General features: G+C 41.6%; 1 protein-coding gene across 2 annotated transcripts; it reads right to left on the bottom strand.

The window, feature by feature from the left end:
- Nucleotides 1-8,932: 8,932 nt before the first annotated feature.
- Nucleotides 8,933-23,317, bottom strand: LOC120024231 (S-adenosylmethionine synthase-like). Of its 2 annotated transcripts, none has more exons than XM_038968461.1 (8): nt 23,095-23,317; nt 21,736-21,813; nt 21,282-21,517; nt 21,022-21,165; nt 20,408-20,626; nt 18,420-18,602; nt 13,094-13,227; nt 8,933-12,376 (listed from the first exon to the last, which is right to left on the bottom strand). In XM_038968461.1, the coding sequence occupies exons 1-8, from the start codon at nt 23,186-23,188 to the stop codon at nt 12,274-12,276; spliced, it is 1,191 nt and encodes a 396-aa protein (XP_038824389.1). In that variant the 5' UTR covers nt 23,189-23,317; the 3' UTR covers nt 8,933-12,273. The 2 variants fall into 2 exon arrangements, 1 of the variants encoding a protein (XP_038824389.1); XR_005472814.1 differs by having other exon boundaries at nt 12,259-12,376; nt 12,586-13,227.
- Nucleotides 23,318-23,683: the final 366 nt, after the last annotated feature.

Here is a 23,683-nt window from a genome sequence, read left to right as displayed (position 1 = left end):
AATTAAGGTGCCACCAACCTCCTGTGTTTACATTTTATTTGGCAAAGTGATGTGACTGGGATGTCATTGCAGTTATGTATTTTTTGTTGTTTTCATGAAAAAGTTACCATGTTGATTTGCTGTCTGCAGGGTTACATTTGAGGTCACTGTGACTGAAACGATATGGTTGTGTTTTGTGATGACTCAATATGACTAAGGCAGGAGAGCAAATCAATTGGTCGTAGCAGATTCTTGTTTGTGTAAAAAATGTGCCTTGGTCATGACTTCTCTAATCTAATTTATTTTTGATTGGCCTATATGTTCTAAGAGTTTTATTTTTTTATACTGTCATTTTCCGGAGAGATCCTTATTGTTTCAGTATTACATATATTAAATATATTTATTTTCCAAAGGTGTTTATTGTATATTTCCAAAAAATGGTTGGATGTTCACTGTATACAGATTTAGTGTGTGAGTACACAGTTTTGTTAAAGGTGAGCGAGACTGTACGTTACTCTATCCGTCTCTTTCTCCAACAAAAAAAAACAATTTTCCAGGTCAATGTTTTAATTTACGGCCTGGGTGATGTATGGTGAGGGCTGTGCCATTAGTGTGGGGGATAAGGTCATTGTCATGGTTGAAATTCCAGATGTGCTTCATGCAATCCTAAATTATATGGCCAGATTAGACTAGCGAATGTTATGGAGTGAACAGAAAGTACAGGCCTGTATAATGGGAAAATAACTCACGTCTCTCTAGGGGCAATGTAATGTTACTATTTGTCACTAGGGGGCAGCATCTATCATTTTTACTTAGACAGGGTACTGAAATGTTCCAGTTTGATTGATCCAACTTGTATTTTTCCATCTATTCTCCTTCTTGATGCTCTTACACCATTCCCATATTTATACGGTTACAATTTCTCTTTCAATAATGACAGGTGTGAACATGTTTAGACTAGGTTTACACAAATGCATTTGAGTTAAATGCCCTCAACACTTTCATACCCATCAAATAATTATAAGTATTGCACCGCAATGTTACTTATTTTGGAATACTTTTTTGGTTCCTTATTTTGGGAAATTGACTAGCATGGCTAAGTTGTGTAACCAGAGTCAGCCATTGAACCAGAGTGATAGTATCCTGCAACCCTAAGAAGTCACATGGCTAACCTCCATTCATACCACAGGCCTACTGACACTAGTTCACTAATGCAAGGTCATAGAGTTGTATAGAGATCGCAACATTGTATCTTTCCCATTATGGCGTCTGTGATCGCACGACAGCGCCATTGAGGCCATTTCCATTTTGAAGTAGCCAAATTTCATCTACTACTTCTATAAATTGGTAAGCAAACTAAAAGGGTGGATACTGCCACTTGGACTGTGTTGTTTGAACAGGTATAAAGCCAAGGTTGGAAATGTACTGCCACCTGCATTTATGGAATGTTTTCTCACAAGTATAATTAATTGGCTGATCCCTCCTGATGACCTGGATGGAATTATGTGATCCTTCCCTAACCCATAGGAAGTCAGTTGACTACTTTAAAATGGTCCTCAGTGGTGCTGCCCATACTAAAATGTTTTTTTGGGGCACTAGAGTCCTCAACACAACTCTATGTGCAAGGTATGGAAACTTTGTTAGAGATTAGATTAAAGAACTAACTAAATAATGTTTTTTCCTTGATCTGTGGAACAACTTGTTCCTAAGGGACTCAACAATCCCATCCAAAGAAAAATAGAAAGGCAGATTAGAACTAACATTTCAGTGGACAAACGGCTGATTCCCACCATTTGTGGACGATTAATTCATTGTTTTCAGCAATGCATGAAAATATGTAACTTTTATCCCAGAGCCACATGCCTGGCCAGTCTTTGTTGCTGTTACATAAAACCCCTTTTCAGGAGGAGTGGTCTCTGTGATGCTATTGGTGGAACAAGGCCACCCCCCTTTGGACTCCTGTGTTATAAAAGGTTCACATGTTAAGACTGCATGACTGACTAGACAACAATATTCCTCCAGCAATGACGGAATTGTAAAAATAAAACCAGTGTAACTCCATTAAATTGAGATACTGGATGAGATCAGAGATGCATAGATATCAAAAGTTCCTTCTATTATAATTTACAAAAGCATAAAAATCCAATAGTAAAATTAATTATGTTTCTATGGTTCACGTAACCGCATTGCATAACCCTATAAATTGTATTTTTGTAGCTAGAGAAGTTGCCCTGAGGCCACAAACCTATGGGCTTTGAGAGGTAATGAAAAAGACAGACAGATTAGATTAGTGTCATCCATACACCAGAGGAGGCTGGTGGGAGGAGCCTTAGGAGGACTGGCTCATTGAAATGGCTGGAATGGAATAAATGGAATGGTATCAAACATATGGAAACCACATGTTTGACTCTGTTCTATTTACTCCATTCCAGCCATTACAATAAGCCTGTCCTCCTATAGCTCCTCCCACCAGCCTTATTCTGGATGGAAGCACGGCATCAGGCTGGGAGACGCTACTTTTTTTATCCTGCATAGACACCCAACAAACATGACATCTCTACTAATGTTGCATCATACCGTCTACCTAACCCTGCAGAGCCACACCCCTAACCGTGGGCCAAAGAGCCAACTGGACTGATCATGACTTTCTCCATGACCTCACCATGACACTACCCCTTGCCCCTCAACGCCCATTCTTGGAGTCCATTGAGACTCAAGAGAACTTTAGACTCCAACTCTTCATACCAAAGTTTGTAAACTAAGAATGTACAGTAATATAATGTAAAATAACATAATTTCCATAGGTTTTTTGTTTAGTCTCATCTCCAAGGCAGTGGAGGCTTCTGAGGGGAGGACGGCTCATAATAATGGCTGGAATGGAGCAAATGGAATGGCATCAATCACATGGAAACTATGTGTTTGATGTATTTAATACCATTCCACTAATTCCGCTCCAGCCATTACCACGAGCCCATCCTCCCCAATTAAGGTGCCACCAACCTTCTGTGCTCCAAGGCTGTATAAACCTGTCAAACACATGTACTGTCATTTTAACGCTGTTTTTTCTACCTCTTGAACAAAACCCACTTAGCTGATACACATCCTTCCCTAGGTGATAACATTAGCTACAGTATAGTTTTATAACACTACACCCCTTTCAAGAGAGTGTCAACAACAGTCGAATTGTGCATCGACAAAGGTGGCTCAGGCTTGATTAAACCACTCTGCCCCTACCCCCTCCATTCATATTTGTCGGTCACATAGGTATTTTTTGTGTCTCTAATTGGGTGAAGTACTCTTTGAATGGAAGTATACTTTGAATGGTGTAGCAATACACCAAGTCACTACAAAGACACAGGCGTCCTTCTTAACTCAGTTGCCGGAGAGGAAGGAAACAGATCAGGGATTTCCCATGTGGCCAATGGTGACTTTAAAACAGTTAAAGAGTTTAATGGCTGTGATAGGAGAAAACTGAGGATGGATCAACAACATTATAGTTACTCCACAATACTAACCCAAATGACAGAGTGAAAATAAGGACGCCTGTACAGAATAAAAAAATTCCGAAACATGCATCCTGTTTGCATTAAGGCACTAAAGTAAATCTGCAAAAAATGTGTCAAAGAAATTAACTTTATGTCCTGAATACAAAGCGTTATGTTTGGGGAAAATCCAACACAATACATTACTGAGTACCACTCTTCATATTTTCAAGCATGGTGGTGGCTGAATCATGTTATGGGTATGCTTGTCAACGGCAAGGACTAGGGAGTATTTTAGGATAAAAAATAAATGCTATAGAGCTAAGCACAGGCAAAATCCTAGAGAAAAATCTGGTTCAGTCTGCTTTCCAACAGACACTGGAGACAAATTAATATTTCAGTATGACAATAACCTAAAACACAAGGCCAAATATACACTGGAGTTGCTTACCAAGACGACAATGAATGTTTCTGAGTGGCCTAGTTACATATTGGACTTAAATCTCCTTGAAAATCTATGGCAAGACTTGAATATGGCTGACTAGCAATGATCAACAACCAACTTGACAGAGCTTGAAGAATTCAATCAATTTTGAATTCAGACTGTAACACAACAAAATGTGGAATAAGTTTAGGGGTATAAATACTTTCTGAAGTCACTGTAGATCTGGGGTGGTTAACATACGGCTGTTTCTTATTGTGTCTGTGTGGGGGGGGGGGGGGGGGGGGGGGGGGGGGGGGGGGGGGGGGGGGGGGGGGGGGGGGGGGGGGGGGGGGGGGTGGGGGGGGGGGTATTTTGGGTTAATTAAACACTCCAGGCCACTGTTGAACATCTCAAACTAGATGGAAAGTTATAATGGACCTTTACGTTTTCAAATAACTGCCCCTTTTCTGGCCCACAAATTGGTTTCGACGAACAAATTGGTCAGCCCTCCACTGAATTTAGAAATCCTGATGTGGCCCTCAACTCAAAATTATTTCCCACCCCTGGTATACCTAATAGTGAATAAATTCATGGATGTGGTGGATTGAGGCTGCCATGGTGCAGCCATAATGCAAACCCCAGCAATCTAACAGTGCCAGTTAAAAATAGAAGTCTGAGGAAACATTCCTGACGGTGTGAGTGGACAGCAGCTGCAGAGTGTAGTCAATTAGTGGCAGACAGTTTGGACACTAGTCACATGAGTAACTTGAGTATCGAAGCTATTCATGGTCCCTGGTTAGTACAGTGTGTCTGTAGTAATGTACTACCTCATGATCCATAAAATGCGCTTAGGTAGTCCTACTGGAGGTTCCTGGAAATGACAGAGTCAAGGGGAGCCATTAATGTCACAGTTTTATTTGGTGTTACAGGGGAGTAGTTAGACTGATGACCTGGACAGGTTGATCACACTTACAGAGAACCTATTAAATTACTATATGGGATTCTATAAGTAATTATATGAGGTTGATGATCTCTTTGTCTCCGGACATATTCCAGTTCTCAGGGAAGCATCAGAAGAAAACAAAGAATGTAACCTGTGCTTTGGAGTCTTCCTTCAGGGTAGACACGTGGACAAGCCATGTGAGCCACATACAGCCAACCACACAGTAGCAGCCACTCCTGTTAAGGCATAGGTTTGCCAAACTCTTTAGGGAGGCACAAGAGAAGGACATAAAACAAACTAATAAAACCACAAGTCAAGTTTGACTGTTTATGCGTTCAACAATTGTATGTTGTTGCTGTGGCGTTATTTGCATATTGCATCTCGATTGGTCATATGCTAATGAGGGCCTGTGGGAATTTGGGTGTTCACGAGGAAAGCGTCTATCTCACGCTTGTAATGTGAAGGCATATCAAGCTAGAAATAAATATATATAAATAAAGATACTGTTCGTAGTTATTGTACTCACGTATAGACCAGTTAGATTGAACGACTGTTGCCTTTGCCAAGATGGCGATAAACCGAAACAGGCAGAAACAGAATGGTGCCCAGGCTATAGCACAACATTGATACCCAATCTCCTTCGAGATTAGACAGACTCTGGGTTGAGCATACTATGAAATCCATTCATACATTTAAAAACCAGCCAGACAAATACGGTACAATGTAACAGAGCGGTGAACACCGAAGTAATTAGAAGAGAAGCAGCTCAAAGGATTACTCATTTTGAACAGCTAGCCAACCTACTGGTTTGGAATTTTATTAACGAACTGAACAGGATTTGGCTGCTGGTGATAAATGGCCTGCTTCAGAAAGAGTTTCTATTGCCAATCAGACACTAAATGCTTGGAACCAGAGTCAAGAAGGGTCACAAGAAGGACAACGAAGCCGTTGTATTCTTTGGGATGTAGATTACTCTAAGAATTACTGGTAGAAAAATCCGTACAGAAGACAAGGGCGGCCTTTTATTTGTAATCAGGAAGTGAAATATAACTGGGCTAACTAGGGCTGGGAAATGCCAGGAACCTCACGATACGATATTATCACGACAAGACGCAATGTATATATGTAGCGATTCTCACGATTCTATATGTATTGCAATTCGATACTGTGATTTTACTGCGTTTCGATATTTCGCACCATATGTCTTCTGAAGAGGAACAAGAGAAAGCCATGAGTGTTGATCAGTAATGGAAATAAGTGGTGAAAACAAATAGTCTCCATACGTAAAAAGATGGAAAACAAGCTATAAAGGAAAAAATACTGGAGTTTTGGTGCAGGTACAGCCATATAGCACAAAACTAATATTGCAATATTGTCAAAATGATACGATATTTCATCAAAAATAATATGTAACTTGTATTGATCCCCCCCATCACTAGCTAAAACTGTACATTGCACATTAAATACCACCTCCGAAAACACGTTTTACTCTCGAAAAGGACAGCGCTATATGTCCTCAGCCTTTACTGACTGCCTCTGGGTAGCACATTTAGTAAAGCACGGATTTAGTTTGCACGTATAACTAAAACAGATCATTTCGTTTTGGTACCGTACTGTACTCCCTTCCCTGCCTGAAGGAATTATTTATGTCAGTGGGCCAAGGAGGTGTGTCTGCGTTCTGTGAGGTGATTGGTTTACGAACATCTGAAGGTGCGTGTGGTCGGAGTAGTTTTTGCAGCCTAGGCACTGGGGTGTACCCCATGGCCGAGACACAAATTCAACCAAAAACTGCAGTATAACATATTATCCTAAAGATTGTTTGTCCATCAACTTCAACCTGGATTAATCAATTCGTTTAAGTATAAAATCTACTCAGAAAACCATTGGGTGGTTCATATTTAAAAAGTTTGTTAGTCACCTTAATTGTCCATATCTCACATGTAACAAAGTCAAGACGGTGCCACAGTTTCTAATTTAAACCCTTCGCTAAACGGACCAAGTCGATTTTTTTTCTAGAAATCTAAAGGCACAACCTAAATTCGAACCAATGTCTTAAAGTTGAACATGTTATTACTCCAACGGTCCAATCAACCAAATGAAAGTGACCTGCATTTCCGCAGTTCTCCGCGTGAAGACCTAGTTAGCCGTCGTCACCATGACACTTATGATTTTTGTAAATTGTATTTAACTAGGCAAGTCAGATAAGAACAAATTCTTTACATTGACTGCCTACCTAGGCCAAACCCTAACCCGCATGACGCAGAGCCAATTGTTTATCCCATGTGTAACTCTGTTGTTTTTGTCGCACTGCTTTGCGTAATCTTGACCAGGTCGCGGTTGTAAATGAGAACTTGTTCTCAACTGGCCTACCTGGTTAAATAAAAGGTGAAATAAAACTCCCAATCACTGCCGGTTGTGATACAGCCTGGATTCGAGCCAGGGTCTGTGGTGACGTCTGAGATGCAGTGCCTTAGACCGCTGCACCACTCGGGAGCACAATTAGCGGGACACCAGTCCTTTCTTGGACAAAACTGGTCTTTTAAGGTCTGACTAAAATTAGAATATTAATACATTGATTAATCTGACGAATTCTTTGAGAATACATTTGAGTTGTCACCCAGAATAAGACAAGATCTTTTTACAATCAACATTTAATAACACTAAGCAAAATATGTAGAAACGAGTGATCATGAAAAGGTAGGAAATAGAATTCAAGACATGAATATTGAAGATATGATCATCTGAACCAAATCTGTTGTCCTTGGCTCTGGTTAGGCTGTATGGAGGTGAACAAAGGAAAGATGGCAGTGTCCTCCTTTGTCCTGAGTTGAGGGGTTCCTTGGTGGTTTCTTGCTCCATTCCTCTTGAGTTTGGATGGTCCCTCGTGGACTGCTCCTTTGGGTTTTGTCCCCAGTTGCTTTGTCTGATGGCTCTTCCTTTGAGTTGCAGAGGCTGTGCCCTAATTAGCCTTCTTTCCTTGAATGTAGTCTTAAAATGTACCGGTCAGGCTACACTAGCTCTTTAAAGACTACGTCTCCTACAGGGACCATTTAGTGCATGGGCTCTTCAGTCACAATTTATGTACCGAATTACAGGTACCATCCCCCTCCCCCCCCAAAAAGTACTTTGCGTAACTTATCAGTTCACCAGTTCTTGCCATTAAAGCTGAAGGTCCAGGCCCTGCGGTCAGCCTACTGAAGATGGAGGTTCTTCTCCCTCGAGAAAGGTCCAGCAGGATAAGAGGCTAAGAGGAGGAGCAGTGCTTTTTCTAGTCCTGTGAGGTAACATGGCATCACACCTAGATGTGAAAGGCCGCTTCTATAACCCGTGGTGCACGTTTTTGTCCTAGCATTACACAGCTGATTCAAATAACTAATTTAAGCTTTGAATCAGCTGTGTAGTGCTAGGGCAAAACATGCACCCAGGGGTTGGGAACAGGTCAGAGTATGGAAATTCAGTAGTCCATAGAAGTTCAGCATTAGACAAAGGATGGTTAACATATGACATTAAAACCGCTTCATTACATCACCTACAAGTGTGATCGGTGATTTCTATTGGAGAAGCAGTCTCTGCCCATCTTCATACTGTACCATCTGACAATACACAAGTCACTATACAGGTGTAAATTCCCACCACAATATTTACCATTGCTTGTTGACTAAATACATTTGACCTTACAAGTCACTGTGCTGGGGAAAACACTGGCAAAGCCATCATAAAACTGTCGAAGACTTTGGAATCACCTTTCAAGGCAAAATACGACCATTGCATTACTAAAGGGCAGTAATGTCCCCAGGGGTTTTCAGGTTAAAAAAAATAAATCTGTGCTGCAGACCCAGTTATGGAACAGGTGTACTCAATGGCTCAAATACCCAGAAACACACGAATAATGCCAAATTGCACTGCCATTTTTCATATTCACCACCCATGATAGACCTGACTTTGATAACACCAGTCGCTACTTATTGATGGATTTGTGTGGCACCACTGGTCAAAGATAATTCAATGTGCACAAAGATCTAGCTACAGCATACACTGACATTTAATGTATGCATTTTAAAAAGGTTATGCACAAACTGACAATGAATGACACCAAAAACATGCTTCATGAAGGAAAGCAGACATTTATTGCAGATCTTTGACATGAGAAATCAGTATCTAACCTCTGAAGACATAAGCATTGAGACAAGATACCTGTTCCTCAGGATGTCGGACCTATGTTGATGAAGAGCAGGAGGGGAGAAAGTACAAGGGGGAGGCACTCTTACACTCAGTAGCCAGAAGACTAGCCAGTGTCAAAATATTAAAAAGCACCATGGGAAATCCTATCCATACAAACAAGTGACAGCTTGTAAACGAGGCTGGTTTCTCTGTACCACACCAGCCAAACGTTGCCATCTCTATGGAAGGATAGGGGGGGGGGGGGGGGGGGCTAAGAATGGCCTCATTGTATTGACTATACATGTCTGGTCAAGACAATCTCACCCCATTAAAACCGCAGTCCAAAATACTCATCACATCAGCCATTGAGTTCTGTGGAGGTAGACCAAAGCTTTTCTGTAGGACACTTTGGAACCACTGACAATGTTACCTAGTTACAGCATTCAGTAAAGTCTGTGAGATAAAAAATAAAAACCCTTTGGGTTTAAGCTGCCTTCTGAATCCTTGGCTTCTCTGTATCCACACCAAGATTCAGAGAACAAATAAATATTTGAATAAGGTGTTGTGCCAGTAGTAAGAGCTCTTCATTGTGGCAAAGACGGCTTTCCTTCAGGATAAAGACGGTGGTTTCTCTGTAGCTACACCTGCCATCAATACCCAAGGAAGAAGAGCCTTGACCTTAAACCATTTTGAAAAAAAAAAACCTTTTGAAGGAGTTTAACATGACAAGCCAATAACAGGTTTTAAACAATCAAGTATAACCAACACCCCTACAGGCCTTAGCAGTGACATAGCAGCTTCTGACTTTTCTGTATTACGTCAGAACAGCGCAGACATCTGCAGGGGCATCCCAGATTTTACTGCGTATATTCAAGAACATTACTTGAAAATAATCAAGATGGTCTCATTTCTCAGCCTGCAACGCATAGCATTTCTTTGAAAATAGCAACAACTACTGACGCTTAACTGTTCCATTCTTGCATCCTCAACAAATGATAAGGGGAGTGAAATAAAGCTTCAAAAGGGATTTGGGGTGGGTCACAATACCAGAAGTAAGTGTCAACCAAAGGGAAACGATTAAGTGGCAGGGGGCCTTCAGTAGCACCAGTAAATTAACATGATATCAACATGTAGCCTTGGTAAGTCAGACTTAACTTTGGAATATTTTGCGTCTGTTAAGTATAAGGACAGCTAGGCCCAAATAACATTACAGTATTTACAGTTCCTCAGTCATGCTGGGCAGGGTCTAGGCGTTGTAGTGTGAAAGACATCAATGGAAGAGGAAGACTAGGCTAACCGCATAAAGAGCCTAGTAACACTGTACAACAAAGTGGGACTTGAATGGGGCGCAGCTTAGAAGTCGAGGCAATAAAGGGAGCAAGACTGCTACAGCTGTATTTGATCAAAATAAAGCTGTGATATTTTCTTTTATTTAACTAGGCAAGTCAGTTATGACCAAATTCTTATTTACAATGACAGCCTAGGAACAGTGGGTTAACTGCCATGTTCAGGGGCAGAATGACAGATTTTTTACCTTGTCAGCTCTGGGATTCGATCTAGCAACATCCGGTTACAGGCCCAACGCTCCACAAGGTGGATAGAGAATCTATAGACTGACTTTCACAATTGTTCCCATTTGAAAGCTGCAATTTTACAACATTAAACACTATTAGAATAGCCTATTTGAGAAATACGCTTCATAACTAACTTGCCTTACTGCTTTTGATAAGCCAAATCCTACTAATTAAAAATGGCCTGCAATGGCAAGCTTCGCAACTAAGGTATGTTCAAAACTACTGATTCGATTTTTCTATTGTTTGTTCTACCTCATTACCTTAGGCCAATCATGTTTAGGTCATTCAAAAACACCTAAACTTTGAGCCTTGAGCACCGTTAGATAAATTCATTGAAATAGTGGCAGGAGAAAACCTGCACGCATAAAAACTGAAGTCATATACATATGAAATGTAGAGAAAATATAAAATTAACTTTAAAATAAACACCAAATCTGCAACAACAAAAAAAACAAAGGATGAGGCTATATAGCCCAGATCCTCCAACATTGAGGGGGGAAACAATTCGACTGGACATACGGCAGTCGGAATGCCATCATTGAAGTTGTTTTTGGTGACCTCAAAATGGGGTGTTGAACAAAACAAAGTCAGTGATTAGATCATCCCTAACCAAATCAGAATACCAAAGTCAATTCGCTACCCAGGTGTGTTCTGGCTTTGGACCAACCCATTGTTTTCTGGGACCAATTAAAGGGAAGGGTGATACCTAGTCAGTTGTATAACTGAAGAGTCCTCCGCATTTAACCAAAGCCCTCTAAAATCAGAGGTGCGGGGCTTAATCGACATCCACGTTATCGGCGCCTGGGGAACAGTGTGTTAACTGCCTTGCTCAGGGGCAGAACAGATTTTTACCTTGCCAGTTCGGAGATTTAATCCAGCTACCTTCCAGTTAGAATGCGTTCTAGAAATCGGTGAAGTATCCAAACTCAGTGCGGAGAAGAAACTACGTCTGTGGCGTAGTGTTTGGCCGGAGCAAGGAGTTTGGGTAGCCAAGCATGAAAATCTTAGCCCCGTCTAAATTATGCTCTTGCATTCAGTAAGTTGCTTATAACATTTATTGAAATAGGTTATGCAGGCTATAGCAAAGGAATAGGCCACTTGGCATGTCCTTGCCTGGCCAGCTCTTTACAGCGTGATGCCAGTCAAGTTGAAATAGGCTAGTCATTGGTCACGGCACAATATCGCCGTCAATCATATTCAATATTGTAAGGAATAGGTTTTTCTATTCAAAACCCTAATAAGTACTTTCAGATTTTCATAACTTAATTGTTAAAAATCACTTGTACTGTTCACACTTAAGTCCACAATGTAGGGGGGGAAGAGGTTCTAAGTGTTGCGCTAGATGATCAGCCAATTAAAATCAGAAATTGTTGTCCGCACCTGCCATAACCTCCATTCAAGTCCCTTTCTGATGCGCTGTGAAACCAGACAAGTCAACAGAGCGAGACAGCTGGTGGAAGAGATTAGCTAGCTAACATATTATCCTCTCAACATTACTTTCCTGAAATATTTTGAGAATGTTGGTAGTATTACATTGACCACTAACAGCAAAAATGCAGTACAGATGACTGGAGAGAGGAAGTAGAAAGAGGGTAGGGTTCTAATACCCCATTAACAGGGAAGGGAGTTAAGGGCCTTTCACCCCCAAGACCATGTAAGCTTCTCTGTAGTATACACCAACAGGCCTGGGGGGGGAAAAGCTTCACAAGTTTAGTATTTTAGCTTTTTGGGCATCTCCCATGGGAAGGAGTCCCGGCCAAAGTGGCCGTAGGCAGCGGTCCTCTGATACATAGGCTTCTTCAGCTCCAGCTCCCTGGAATACACAATCAACTCATTTAGCAGCCCATCACAGGAAAAGCCCTAAGATCAACATAAATTCTCAGCCATAATGTAGAAGGGGAAAAAAATCAATTAAGAAAAGGCAATAGGGAGTGTCGAGAGCCATGGAAAGAAACAATCAGAAAGGTTCATTAGGCCAGCTAGTAAAGAGGGGGGAGGAAGGGATAAAGCATCAACACTTACCCTGCTAACCAACTCATCCTTGAGCAGTGTGGGGACTGGAGCTTGGAGATTGAAAGCGCACTGATCCCATTTATGAAATGTCATTGAACTTTAACACGGTCTGAGAAACCAATGACCTTTCAGTTGGATGTGAGCAGGAAACCCTTCATCGTGCTGGGTATTTATCATGCCATCTGACAGATCGGACAACCTCCACTGTAGCTCTCGAAGCTTTAACCTTTGGCATTACATACTATACTTCACTGGCATTTAAAGCAAGACAGTTTGCCAATCCTGATATTCCACCCCTGCCCAAACTGATCACAACCCCAGATTGCTGCTTTCATACGTGTCAGTAGCTACTGGGTATGTCATTAATCACAGTAGCGAATCATACAGTAAAGGGTTAGAACCATCTGAACACCAGCTGACAGCTCAGGCAGAACAGAAAGACAGGAAGCGTGAGTTAAAGGCGAGTGACAGAAGGGGCAGATTCAGAGAGGCACACAACTTAAGGGGTACACTTTACCTGACAATGACACCAGGACGAAGGTCAAAGTTTCTCTTGACGATGTCCAGTAGCTCCCGCTCACTCTTCTGGGATGTGCCATAGTGGAAAATGGAGATTGATAGGGGATGGGCTACTCCGATGGCATAGGCAACCTAATGTATAATCGTGAGCATACAAACATGCAGACTTTAGGTTTGATTTCGTGGCACCCATTTGTGACTGATTTATGTGTAGTACATTTGGAAAATATTCAGGCCCCGTCACTTTGTTAAGTTAGAGCCTTTGTAAACAAAACCTACACACAATGACAAAGCAAAAACTGGTTAAGAAATTTAAGCCAAACTTCCAAAACCTGAAATACCATTTGCATAAGTATTCCGACCCTTTACTCAGTACTTTGACGACCCCCCTTCGGCAGCGGTTACAGCCTCGAGTCCTCTTGGGTATAACGCTACAGGCTTGGCACACCTTTTCTCCCATTCTACTCTGCAGAACCTCAAGCTCTGTCAGGTTGGATGGGAGTGTTGCTGCACAGCTACTTTCGTCTATAGAGATGTTCGATCAGGTTCAAGTCCAGGTTCTGGCTGGGCCACTCAAGGACATTGAGACTTGTCCTGAAGCCACTCGTGCGTTGTCTTGGCTGTGTGCTTAGGGTCGTTGTCCTGTTGGAAGGTGAACCGTCGCCACCCGTCTGAGGTCCTGAGCACTTTCTCTGTTCATCTTTCCCCTCGATCCTGACAAGTCTCCCTGCCACTGAAAAATATCTTCACAGAATGATGCTGCCACCACACGTCACCGTAGGGATGGTATTGGCCAGGTGATGAGAAGTGCCTGGTTTCCCCCAAATGTGACACTTGGCATTCAGGCCCTAGTTCAATCTTGGCTTCACCAGACCAGAGAATCTTGTTTCTCATGGTCTGAGAGTCCTTTAGGTGCCTTGTGGCAAACTCCAAGCGGGCTGTCATGTGCCTTTTACTGAAGAGTGCGTTACGTCTAGCCACTACCATAAAGGCCTAATTGGTGGAGTGCTGGTTGTCCTTGTAGAAGGCTCTCCCATCTCTACAGAGGATCTCTGGAGCTCTGTCAGAGTGACCATTGGGTTCTTGGTAGTGCTGCACCGATATGACATTTCCTTGCAAAAACAATAACCGATATTTAATTTTATCAGCCTTAAGCATTCTAGTACAGTTAAATAGTTCACACGGACGCAGCGGTCTAAGGCACGGCATTTCAGTGCAAGAGGCACCACTACAGTCCCAATGTGTGAATCCAGGATGTATCATAGTCCCATAGGGAAGCGCACAATTGGCCCAGCGTCGTCCGGGCCATCATTGCAAATTATAATTTTTTCTTAACCTGTTAAGGCTAGGGGGTGCTGTTGTCACTATTTATGGAAATCGTGTAATTTTTGAAACGGCTTCCTACAAACTTCTTCATCGTACAATATGCATATTATTATTATTATTGGATAGAAAACAGTCTATAGTTTCTATAGCCGTTGAAATTTTGTCTCTAAGTGGAACAGAACTCATTCTACAGCAATTTCCCTGACATGGAGTCAGATTTCACACATTTTGGCCCCTGTTCTGGAGTCAGTTTTAAGGCCACTGTTATTCCTATGAGTATACGGACACTGCTTACGTCTTCCCCTGGATGCCTTTACGTGATGACGCTTTGAACGGTATCGATTGCCCAATCACAGCCACTATAAATGAAAAAATCCTGTAGGTAGGACCTCTTTTCTAGGTGCGTCATGCGCGCGGAGGATACCGACCTACTGTTTTTCCAAGCATTAGTGTAGCCTGTTATATTTCTCCGGTCATATTTTTACTCGTTATAGGAGTTAAAAACATCATAAGGTAGTTAATTTAAAGCGTTTTATAGCAATTTATATCCGTTTAGTGCGATTTTGGGACATTTATTTCTGAGCCACTGTGAATCTCTGGGCACCGTTCCAGTTCATGCCGAACGCAATGTGCATTTCTGCATGGCAAGAGGACAGCTTTCGACCAAAAGACGATTAGACCCAAGAAAGGATTCTTTGCCCAAGATTCTGATGGAAGAACAGCTCAAAGTAGGAACAATTTATTATGATAAATCGTGTTTCTGTCGAAAAATGTTAGTGGCTTAGGACGCCATCTTTTTTGACGTAGCTTCGCTTGGCGCAAACTGTATTGAAAAGTAAGGATAATTTAAAATGTAATTCCGCGATTGTATTAAGAATTAAATTGTCTATCAATCGCTGTCCACCCTATATTTTTTAGTCACGTTTATGAGTATTTATGTATACGACTAGATCACTGTCTAATATGGCGCACGGCATTTTCTGACCAGCTCGGCTACTTTTCTCATTGTATAACCACGATTTTGGTGGCTAAATATCCACATTTTCGAACAAACTGTATATGTATGTTGTAATATGATGTTACAGGAGTGTCATCTGAAGAATTCTGAGAAGGTTAGTGAAAAAATTAATATCTTTTGGCGATGTTGACGTTATCGCGCTCTTTGGCTAGAATCAATGCTGGGGTAACGTTTGCATATGTGGTATGCTAATATAACGATTTATTGTGTTTTCGCTGTAAGACACTTAGAAAATCTGAAATATTGTCTGTATTCACAGGATCTGTGTCTTTCGATTAGTGTATGCTGTGTATTTTTACGAAATGTTTTATGATTAGTAATTAGGTAAGACATGTTGCTCTATCTATTTATTCTAGTCGATTTGTGACGGTGGGTGCAATTGTAAACTATGATATCTACCTGAAATATTCACATTTTTCTAACAAAACCTATCCTATACCATAAATATGTTATCAGACTGTCATCTGAGGAGGTTTTTTCTTGGTTAGTGGCTATCAATATCTTAGTTTAGCCGAATTGGTGATAGCTAGTGGTGTTGGTGGACAAAGAAAAAATGGTCTCTTTTGCTAAGGTGTTTACCTAATAGATTTACATAGTGTCTTCCCTGTAAAACATTTTAAAAATCGGACATGTTGGCTGGATTCACACGATCTGTATCTTTCATTAGCTGTATTGGACTTGTTAATGTGTGAAAGTTAAATATTTTAAAAAAATATTTTTTTTGAATTTCGCGCCCTGGCTTTTCAGTGGGGGGGGGGGGGGGTGCCGCTAGCGGCACCCCAGTCCTAGACAGGTTAACTGACTTGCCTAGTTAAATAAAGGTTACACACACCCTGACCAAAAAGTTCGCATTTACGCATGTCCCCATTACCAGTAAAACCTTTCTTTGTTCAGTCGTTTCATTCTCAACCAGGATTTCTATGGAAGGCCTTTTGGGTCTTTGCTCGTCAACTAAGGTTATTTGGCGTGTCAAATAAGCTTGCTGACCAATCAGGACCTGAATATGACTGCACGTCACATAATAATTTAACGCGTTTATTAACTTTGTACGTAGTTAATGCACATGTCACAAGTCATCGATACATATGCTATGATGCTGGTAAAGTCCACGTACCTACAGTGCTGTTCATAAAAAAAAATAAACTAGCTAGCTCATGGATGCAAACAATGTCCTTCCCCAAAAACATAGCAAAACGACATCTGTTTCAGTAGCTATAGTTAGCCAACTATATAGCTCGGTGTCATCTAAAATAACCCTAATTTATAAGACAGTTCTTATTTCATTAATGGTGGTCGTACCATCTATGTGAAGCTAGCCACAATAACGATTAGCCACAATAGTGGCCTTTAGGTTTAGCCTTCAAAATAAAAGTATGGCACACTTCCATTTGTATTCACTTGCATCACTGGCAATGACATGCAGTTTGCCTTAAAAATGAAAGTGTCATTGACAGTGATGCAAATGAATACAAAGAGTAGAATTATGCCACACTTATTTTGAAGGCTAAATCCAAAGTCCACTATTGTGGCTAGCTTCACAACACAACCTGGTCGAGCATCACTAGCCAGATAAAGCTAGCTGGCCGCTTATAACGTTAGCTTTGGGCAACAGGGTTAAGTAGCTGGCTAGATATTTTCATGAACTGAAGTTCAATTTAAATAGGCAAACAAGTGGCAACCTAGCTAATACTTACAAGGATTCCTAAATAATTTCTAAGAATGAAAATGACTGCAGTTTCTACTGGTCATTGTTTTCCGGCTTGTTGTATTGTTGCTAGCTACCAAGTAGCTTGCTAGTTACCCTAGAAGTTGCGGTCGAACAAATGATGCTTTATTACCAAAGCGGTATTGTAAACACATCGTTCATGGCCGGTGTTTACAGACTTATGTACAGCTTTGACAGTGCTACTATCTTTGACAAGCAAAGTACCTAAATGGCTTTCCATAGCATGTTGTGAAGCTATTACTGTGAAACTCCGGTAGGGCAACATCTGAAAAATAGCGCACTCGGTAGTGTGTACCGGTGCCCGACCAGTCGGCAAAAGCCAACATCACCCACAACAGAACAGTTGATTGTCAAGGGGAATGAATGCCATAATCTTGTCTTTAATGGATTTCGCCTTTGAGTTCACTGAAATTCTTACTCTTTCAAATGACTGCTTGAGCCACACAGCAGACATTGTGTGCTAAGTTAATGCTGTGTTGACCATGTAGCACAATTTTACGTGGCGTCATTATGTCATGTACCTTCGTTATACAAGTTAGCTTTGAAATCGTTTTTTAATGTCGGGGCGATACAGAAATTGGCATTTTTAGCTAATATCGGACGATTCCGATATGTACACCGATATAGCATGCATCCCTAGTTCTTGGTCACCTCCATGACAAAAGCTCTTCTCCCCAGAAGACAGTTTGGCCAGGCAACCAGCTCTAGGAAGAGTCTTGGTGGTTCCAACTTCTTACATTTAAGAATGATGAGGCAAGTGTTTTTGGGGACCGTCCCCATATGTGCCGCGACACAATCCTGTCTCTGAGCTCTACGGACAATTTCGTCAACCCCATGGCTTTGTTTTTACGCTGACATGCACTTGTCAACTGTGGGACCTTAGACAGGTGTGCTTTTCCAAATCATGTCCAATCATTTGAATTTACCACAGGCGCACTCCAATCAAGTTGTACAAACATCGATGATTAGTGTTAACAGGCTGCACCAGAGCTCAATTTCAAGTCTCATAGCAAAGGGTCTGAATAATTATGTCAATAAGGCATCAGTTAATTTTTAAAAAATGCATTAAGATTCTAAAGACCTGTTTTCACGTTGTCATTATGGGGCATTGTGTAGATTGACAATTTTATTTAATCCATTTTAGAAGGCTGTAACAAAAATGTGGATAAAGTGAATGGTCTGAATACATTCCAAATGCTCTATACATGAGGTGCATCAATATCAGTCTCCTTATTAGGATCACCCTGCCCTCACCTGGACAAGGACCCGCTTGCACAGCTCAGCCTTCACCAGAGACTTGGCCACCCAGCGGGCAGCATAGGCAGCAGAGCGGTCCACCTTAGTGTAGTCCTTCCCTGAGAAGGCTCCTCCACCATGGGCACCCCAGCCTCCATAAGTATCAACAATGATCTTACGGCCCGTCAGGCCAGCATCACCCTGCAGGGGAAGGAGTAATGGTTCATACTGAGTCCTTTTCAATTTACCCCAAAATATTCTGGCGTAGTAAAAAAAATATGGATCAAATCTCATGTAAAAACACTTAATATGAACAGTTAAACAAGCCCATGCATCAAAATTACTTTAGCGTTTGCCCCTTCAAGCACATACCATAGATGCCCAGTCCTACCACTACTTATCAGGGTTCCTATACATTTTCAGATGGAATTTCAAGACAACAATGACAAACAATTAGAGGCATCTTTATGTACATAAAAAAAGGTAATGTGGTATTGACACTGGGAGGCTGCTTTGTGAGCCTGTGCACCATCTGTCATTGTGCAAGGCACTTAGATTTTCTTTTTAATATGCCTAACTACATTAACTTTTTCACTCTTGAGTTCCAAATATCTCTAACGGTCACCCCAGCGTGAGTGGTTTTAAGAATGCATCGTTCCAAAATGTGATCGTTATGCAACAGGATAGTTAACACGCACTGCCTGCTAAATATCTATAGGCTGTTTTCTAACAACTTCTATTTTCTAACAGTCTGAATTGAGGTGTTCCGCCTCATTAATTCATATAGAATTAATCCATTTCAGTGTCAGACAATTTGTGTTTGAGGCTTTACTGAGCCGGACAAAGTTCCCTCCCCATTATTTCCGCACATCAAGTATACAGACATTTGCACAGTCCTGCCCTGCCCATTTTCTGGCTGGCACTCATTGCCTCCATTGTTATCCTTACAAATAATATTGGACATGTGCGTTCCTATCAAAGTGCCTTATTTCCTGTATATCATGTTGTCGTTTCGATTGTAGTATGCATGTACGGAGCATAATATATTTTAAGTTTTATTCACATTTAGGTACTGGTGACAAATAATACCTTCCAATTTTTGTATGATTGTAATGCACACCTATGATGAGTGTAAAATACTTTTGAAGGTTGTACTGATTATAATGAGCTAATGCTAAGCTATTCGCCATGTTTGTTGACATTCTACAACGCATTCTGGGTGTAACTTAAACATCTGTAAGACTAAAGATGTTATGAGGTGAAGGAATGGTTCACTCATCTTGCGAGTAAACTTCCGGAAGTGAATAATCGTACACACACACCAAAGCGGAGGACACTTAACAACCAACTAGGTATCCCCTTTCCCTTTAACATGCATACTACAAACAGCCCAAACTCATGTCTCCTCTTATCTTTGGTTGATGTGAAGAAAAAAAAATATGGCGGTGTGCACAAACTACCCATCATCGGATTACTTTAGATTTCTAGAAAAGTGTTTTAATCAATTATTTCAATCCATGTTGATCTCACCAATGATTTATAGTAATTGCTATTGCTAATTCGTATTGTGTTTTAATGTCAGCCTAGAGTTATCTAAATATGACCAGTTGTGTTACGTCAATTTTTCCTCTGTTAGCGCTAGGTCTAATGTAGCCTACATTTCCCAGTTTGGATGATTGTGTATACTGTCGTTACCTCTGTGAATGTCTGAACATAGCATCCAAAAATAAACTGGTCACATTCAGTACATGACTTTGTAAGGACTGTAAAAAAAAAATTTTTTAAACACACCGGTTTGAACGTATGCTGCAGGGGCCACTAGAATGATCACACCCATTTGTTGGTACATGTTAAAAAGTTAATAGATATGAAATACATTTCCATGACTTCGCCAAAACTTATCAAATTGTATAATTTCCCTAAACTTTTCCAGGTCTGGAAAACCATTTAAATTCAACGACTTTTCCAGGATTTCTGACTTTTCGAACCCTGACTTATAGTCTCACCTGTGGGCCTCCGATGACGAAGCGGCCGCTGGGCTGCATGTGGTAAATGGTGTCATCATCCAGGTAAATGCAGGGCACCACAGCCTTGACGATCTTCTCCTTGAGAGCGTCGCGCATCTCGTCCAGGCAGATGTGCTCATCATGCTGCACAGAGACCACGATGGTGTGGACACGCACTGGCAACATGGCACCACGGTCTTGGCGGTACTGAACGGTCACCTGCACACAGAAGCAGACCAAGATAGACCGACAGCAGGATTGTTCAACTGCAGGCATAGATTAAGGTTTATTTTCCCCTGCTCAGACATTGCACGCATCAACCAATGGAAGCAAAAATATTTTTGCACCAGAAGGCGAAAATATATGACGTGGTTAAACCGAGACGTAAACTACCAATCCAGGTGTTGTAAGTTCTGGCATGTGTCAGCAATGTCTGAGCAGGGGAACAACCTAAAACGAGTTACATTCTGGAGTTACTGCTGGCCACAAAGGTTGGAGAGCATGAGTAAGAAAACTAATATTGCACTCATCAGCTGGTATGATAAACAAACTAGTTTCTTCTAGTCATTTCAGCCTTATGTAAATAGTCTATCGATTGCACACAGGCAGCTTACCTGGGTCTTGGAGTCAGGCCGGAGCCAGGGTAGGGTGCCATTGCGACGCAGTTCAGCCATCTTAGCGTTGAGCTTGTGGGCAAGCATAATGGTGAGGGGCATGCACTCCTCCGTCTCATCAGTGGCATAGCCAAACATCAGGCCCTGACAATAGAAGAAGTAGAACTTCACCATCTGAAAGGAAAGCTGCATATTTAGCTTACTGATAAATGTACAGCTAACGTCACTAGTGCAGTGGTCCTCTGCACCCCAACTCATACCTGGTCCCCTGCCCCAACATCCTCCTCATTGCGGTCAATGTGAACACCCTGGGCAATGTCTGGAGATTGCTGCTCTAGGGCCACCAGCACATTGCAGGTCTTATAGTCAAAACCTTTAGAGGAGTCATCGTATCCAATGTGGCGGATAGTGTCGCGAACAACCTTCTGATAGTCCACTGTAGCACGCGATGTCACCTCACCTGCCAGCAGGATCATCCCAGTCTTAGCAACAGTCTCTGAAAAAGGTGGAGGGGGAAATAGTACATTAGAACCATATCAATCAGAAAAAGCATATCAATCAATACTCATCTGGTAAAACTTTGGGGAGTTGACATAATATAGCCCTACTATTAAGATGCAGCAAGTTTGAGATTCTTCCATTCATGTGGTGTTCACAGCTGACTCCAGGGCAGCTAGAAGTTGCATCAGAAAAGAAAACGCGCTTTTTCCTTACCACAAGCAACTTTAGCATCAGGATCCTGCTTTAGATGGGCATCAAGCACAGCATCACTGATCTGGTCACAAATCTTATCTGTAAAATGAAAAAATAGAGGTACCAGTTCACAACACTGCATCAACATTTGTGCAATTTAGTGGTAGGTTGCTTGTTCAAGAGCATGTAAAGCATTGCACAATTGGTAATAATTAAAGTTCTCCAATAGGTTTGGATTATGCTGGAAGTGTTTGTATTGTACACTGGTCTACCTACTACAGTTTGAGTTGTACACATGCTGTACCATATGTCAGGATTATGGCGATGGTGGGAGGGGCCTAACGGCATGTGTAGCCACAGAGATTTATAAAATCTGTTTCATTGGTCTGAAGCATCCGGTTGGCGTTTCCACTCACCACCAAATATGGTGATGAGGGGGGGAAGCCGAAGGGGCGAAGGTGGATTTTGGCCGACATTCTGCTAGTTATCGTCGATTAAACATTTGTTGTGTTACCAAAACTATAATCTGTTATGAACAGAGTGGACAACGTTTAGTATTGTTTACCATTTGCCAAAGTTTCCAAAAATTGAGTTGTTTAGAAGGAGAACAAGGTCGAATTAAGTTATTGCACACCCCACAGTAGGCGTTCCCTAACGGAATTATGCAAATACATGCTAGAACGCGCCAATCGGTTCTCGCTAGAACGTGCTTGGCTCTGCCCACTATGGTTCGTTTGCTTCCATTGGATACGACAGTATGTGGTTCATCTTGTTCAGTTATTAAAACAATACATGTGGTGTAGCGATGAGCCTGAACCCGCCAACATTTCCGCGGGTTCACATGCAACTAAAAATCTGATTGTTTGGATTTCCAAGATGAACTACTACCGGTATAGACAAGTAGTGGCACGGAACTCTTCATACATCCAATGTAGTGCCCCTAACATAGCAACCAAACGCTATAGACAACACACATGGCCTTGTTCCCCGAGAGCCAGCGCACAAACTGGTCGGAATCTTCGGGAGATCTCGTGAAATAAGCATGATGATGACGACGACAGGATACAAATATTTTTTAAATAGAATATATCCCAAGGACGGATAACGTTCGTAATTGCACAATATAGGCCATGTGAACAACTCAGCAAAGTAGCTAGCTGGTTAGCTAATAAACTAAGAACAATTTGGGCCTCACATGCGGCTTATGCAAGATGCTGACGCCGGTGTGGTTTGATCAGCAGAGATGAGTAGCTCGCTAACGTTAATCAGCTAATTAAGGCTAAGCAACACCGACGCAGGTGTGCTAAACAAGCCATCTAAACAAATAGCTGACAAGCCATAACACACCGGCTGTATTTGTAGCTAAATTAGCTTTCTCACCAGGGTGTCCTTCTCCAACTGACTCCGAGGTGAATAGGAAGCAGTCCTCGTCGATAAGGGAGTTGTGAAAACCGTTCATCTCTCCGTTCATCATTGTTGCTTTCTTTTGGCAGATATAATAAAGTAATTTTGTAGCTAGCTAAATTATGCGTATTTTATTGATTCGTTTTCTGCGTTGGCGTTCACACACAACTTCTCATCGGTCAGTAAATTCCACGCATTCACTGTCATTTAGTTGTGGCGCTCTGGTATTTATTCAGAAATTCACAGACGTCACTGTCGGCCGCATTGGACGATACCATTTTAAACATGGGGGTGGAAACGTTGACCAGGTGCACTGAGAGGAACGCAGTTGTGTATCGTGCGGCTCAACGTCATACTTCTCGTGTAATCAGAGAGGAAGAGGCGAAGCGAGAGGGTTTACTCACACCAAAATATGTCCACGTTAAGCAGGTCATTAATTATTAAGCAAGGGAGTAGTTTTTGTATGTGTGGGCAATGAGAGAGTGTCGAATTTAGTCAATTAATTGCTGTTTTGATACGAGGCTTATTTGATTTAATAGAAGTTTCGTAATGCTTAGGGCCTGGT

This window comes from Salvelinus namaycush, chromosome 1, assembly GCF_016432855.1.
Source record: "Salvelinus namaycush isolate Seneca chromosome 1, SaNama_1.0, whole genome shotgun sequence".
Lineage (NCBI taxonomy): Eukaryota > Metazoa > Chordata > Actinopteri > Salmoniformes > Salmonidae > Salvelinus > Salvelinus namaycush.
Note: the sequence above shows the minus strand (reverse complement) of the source record. Positions and strands in the feature narration are given on the sequence as shown.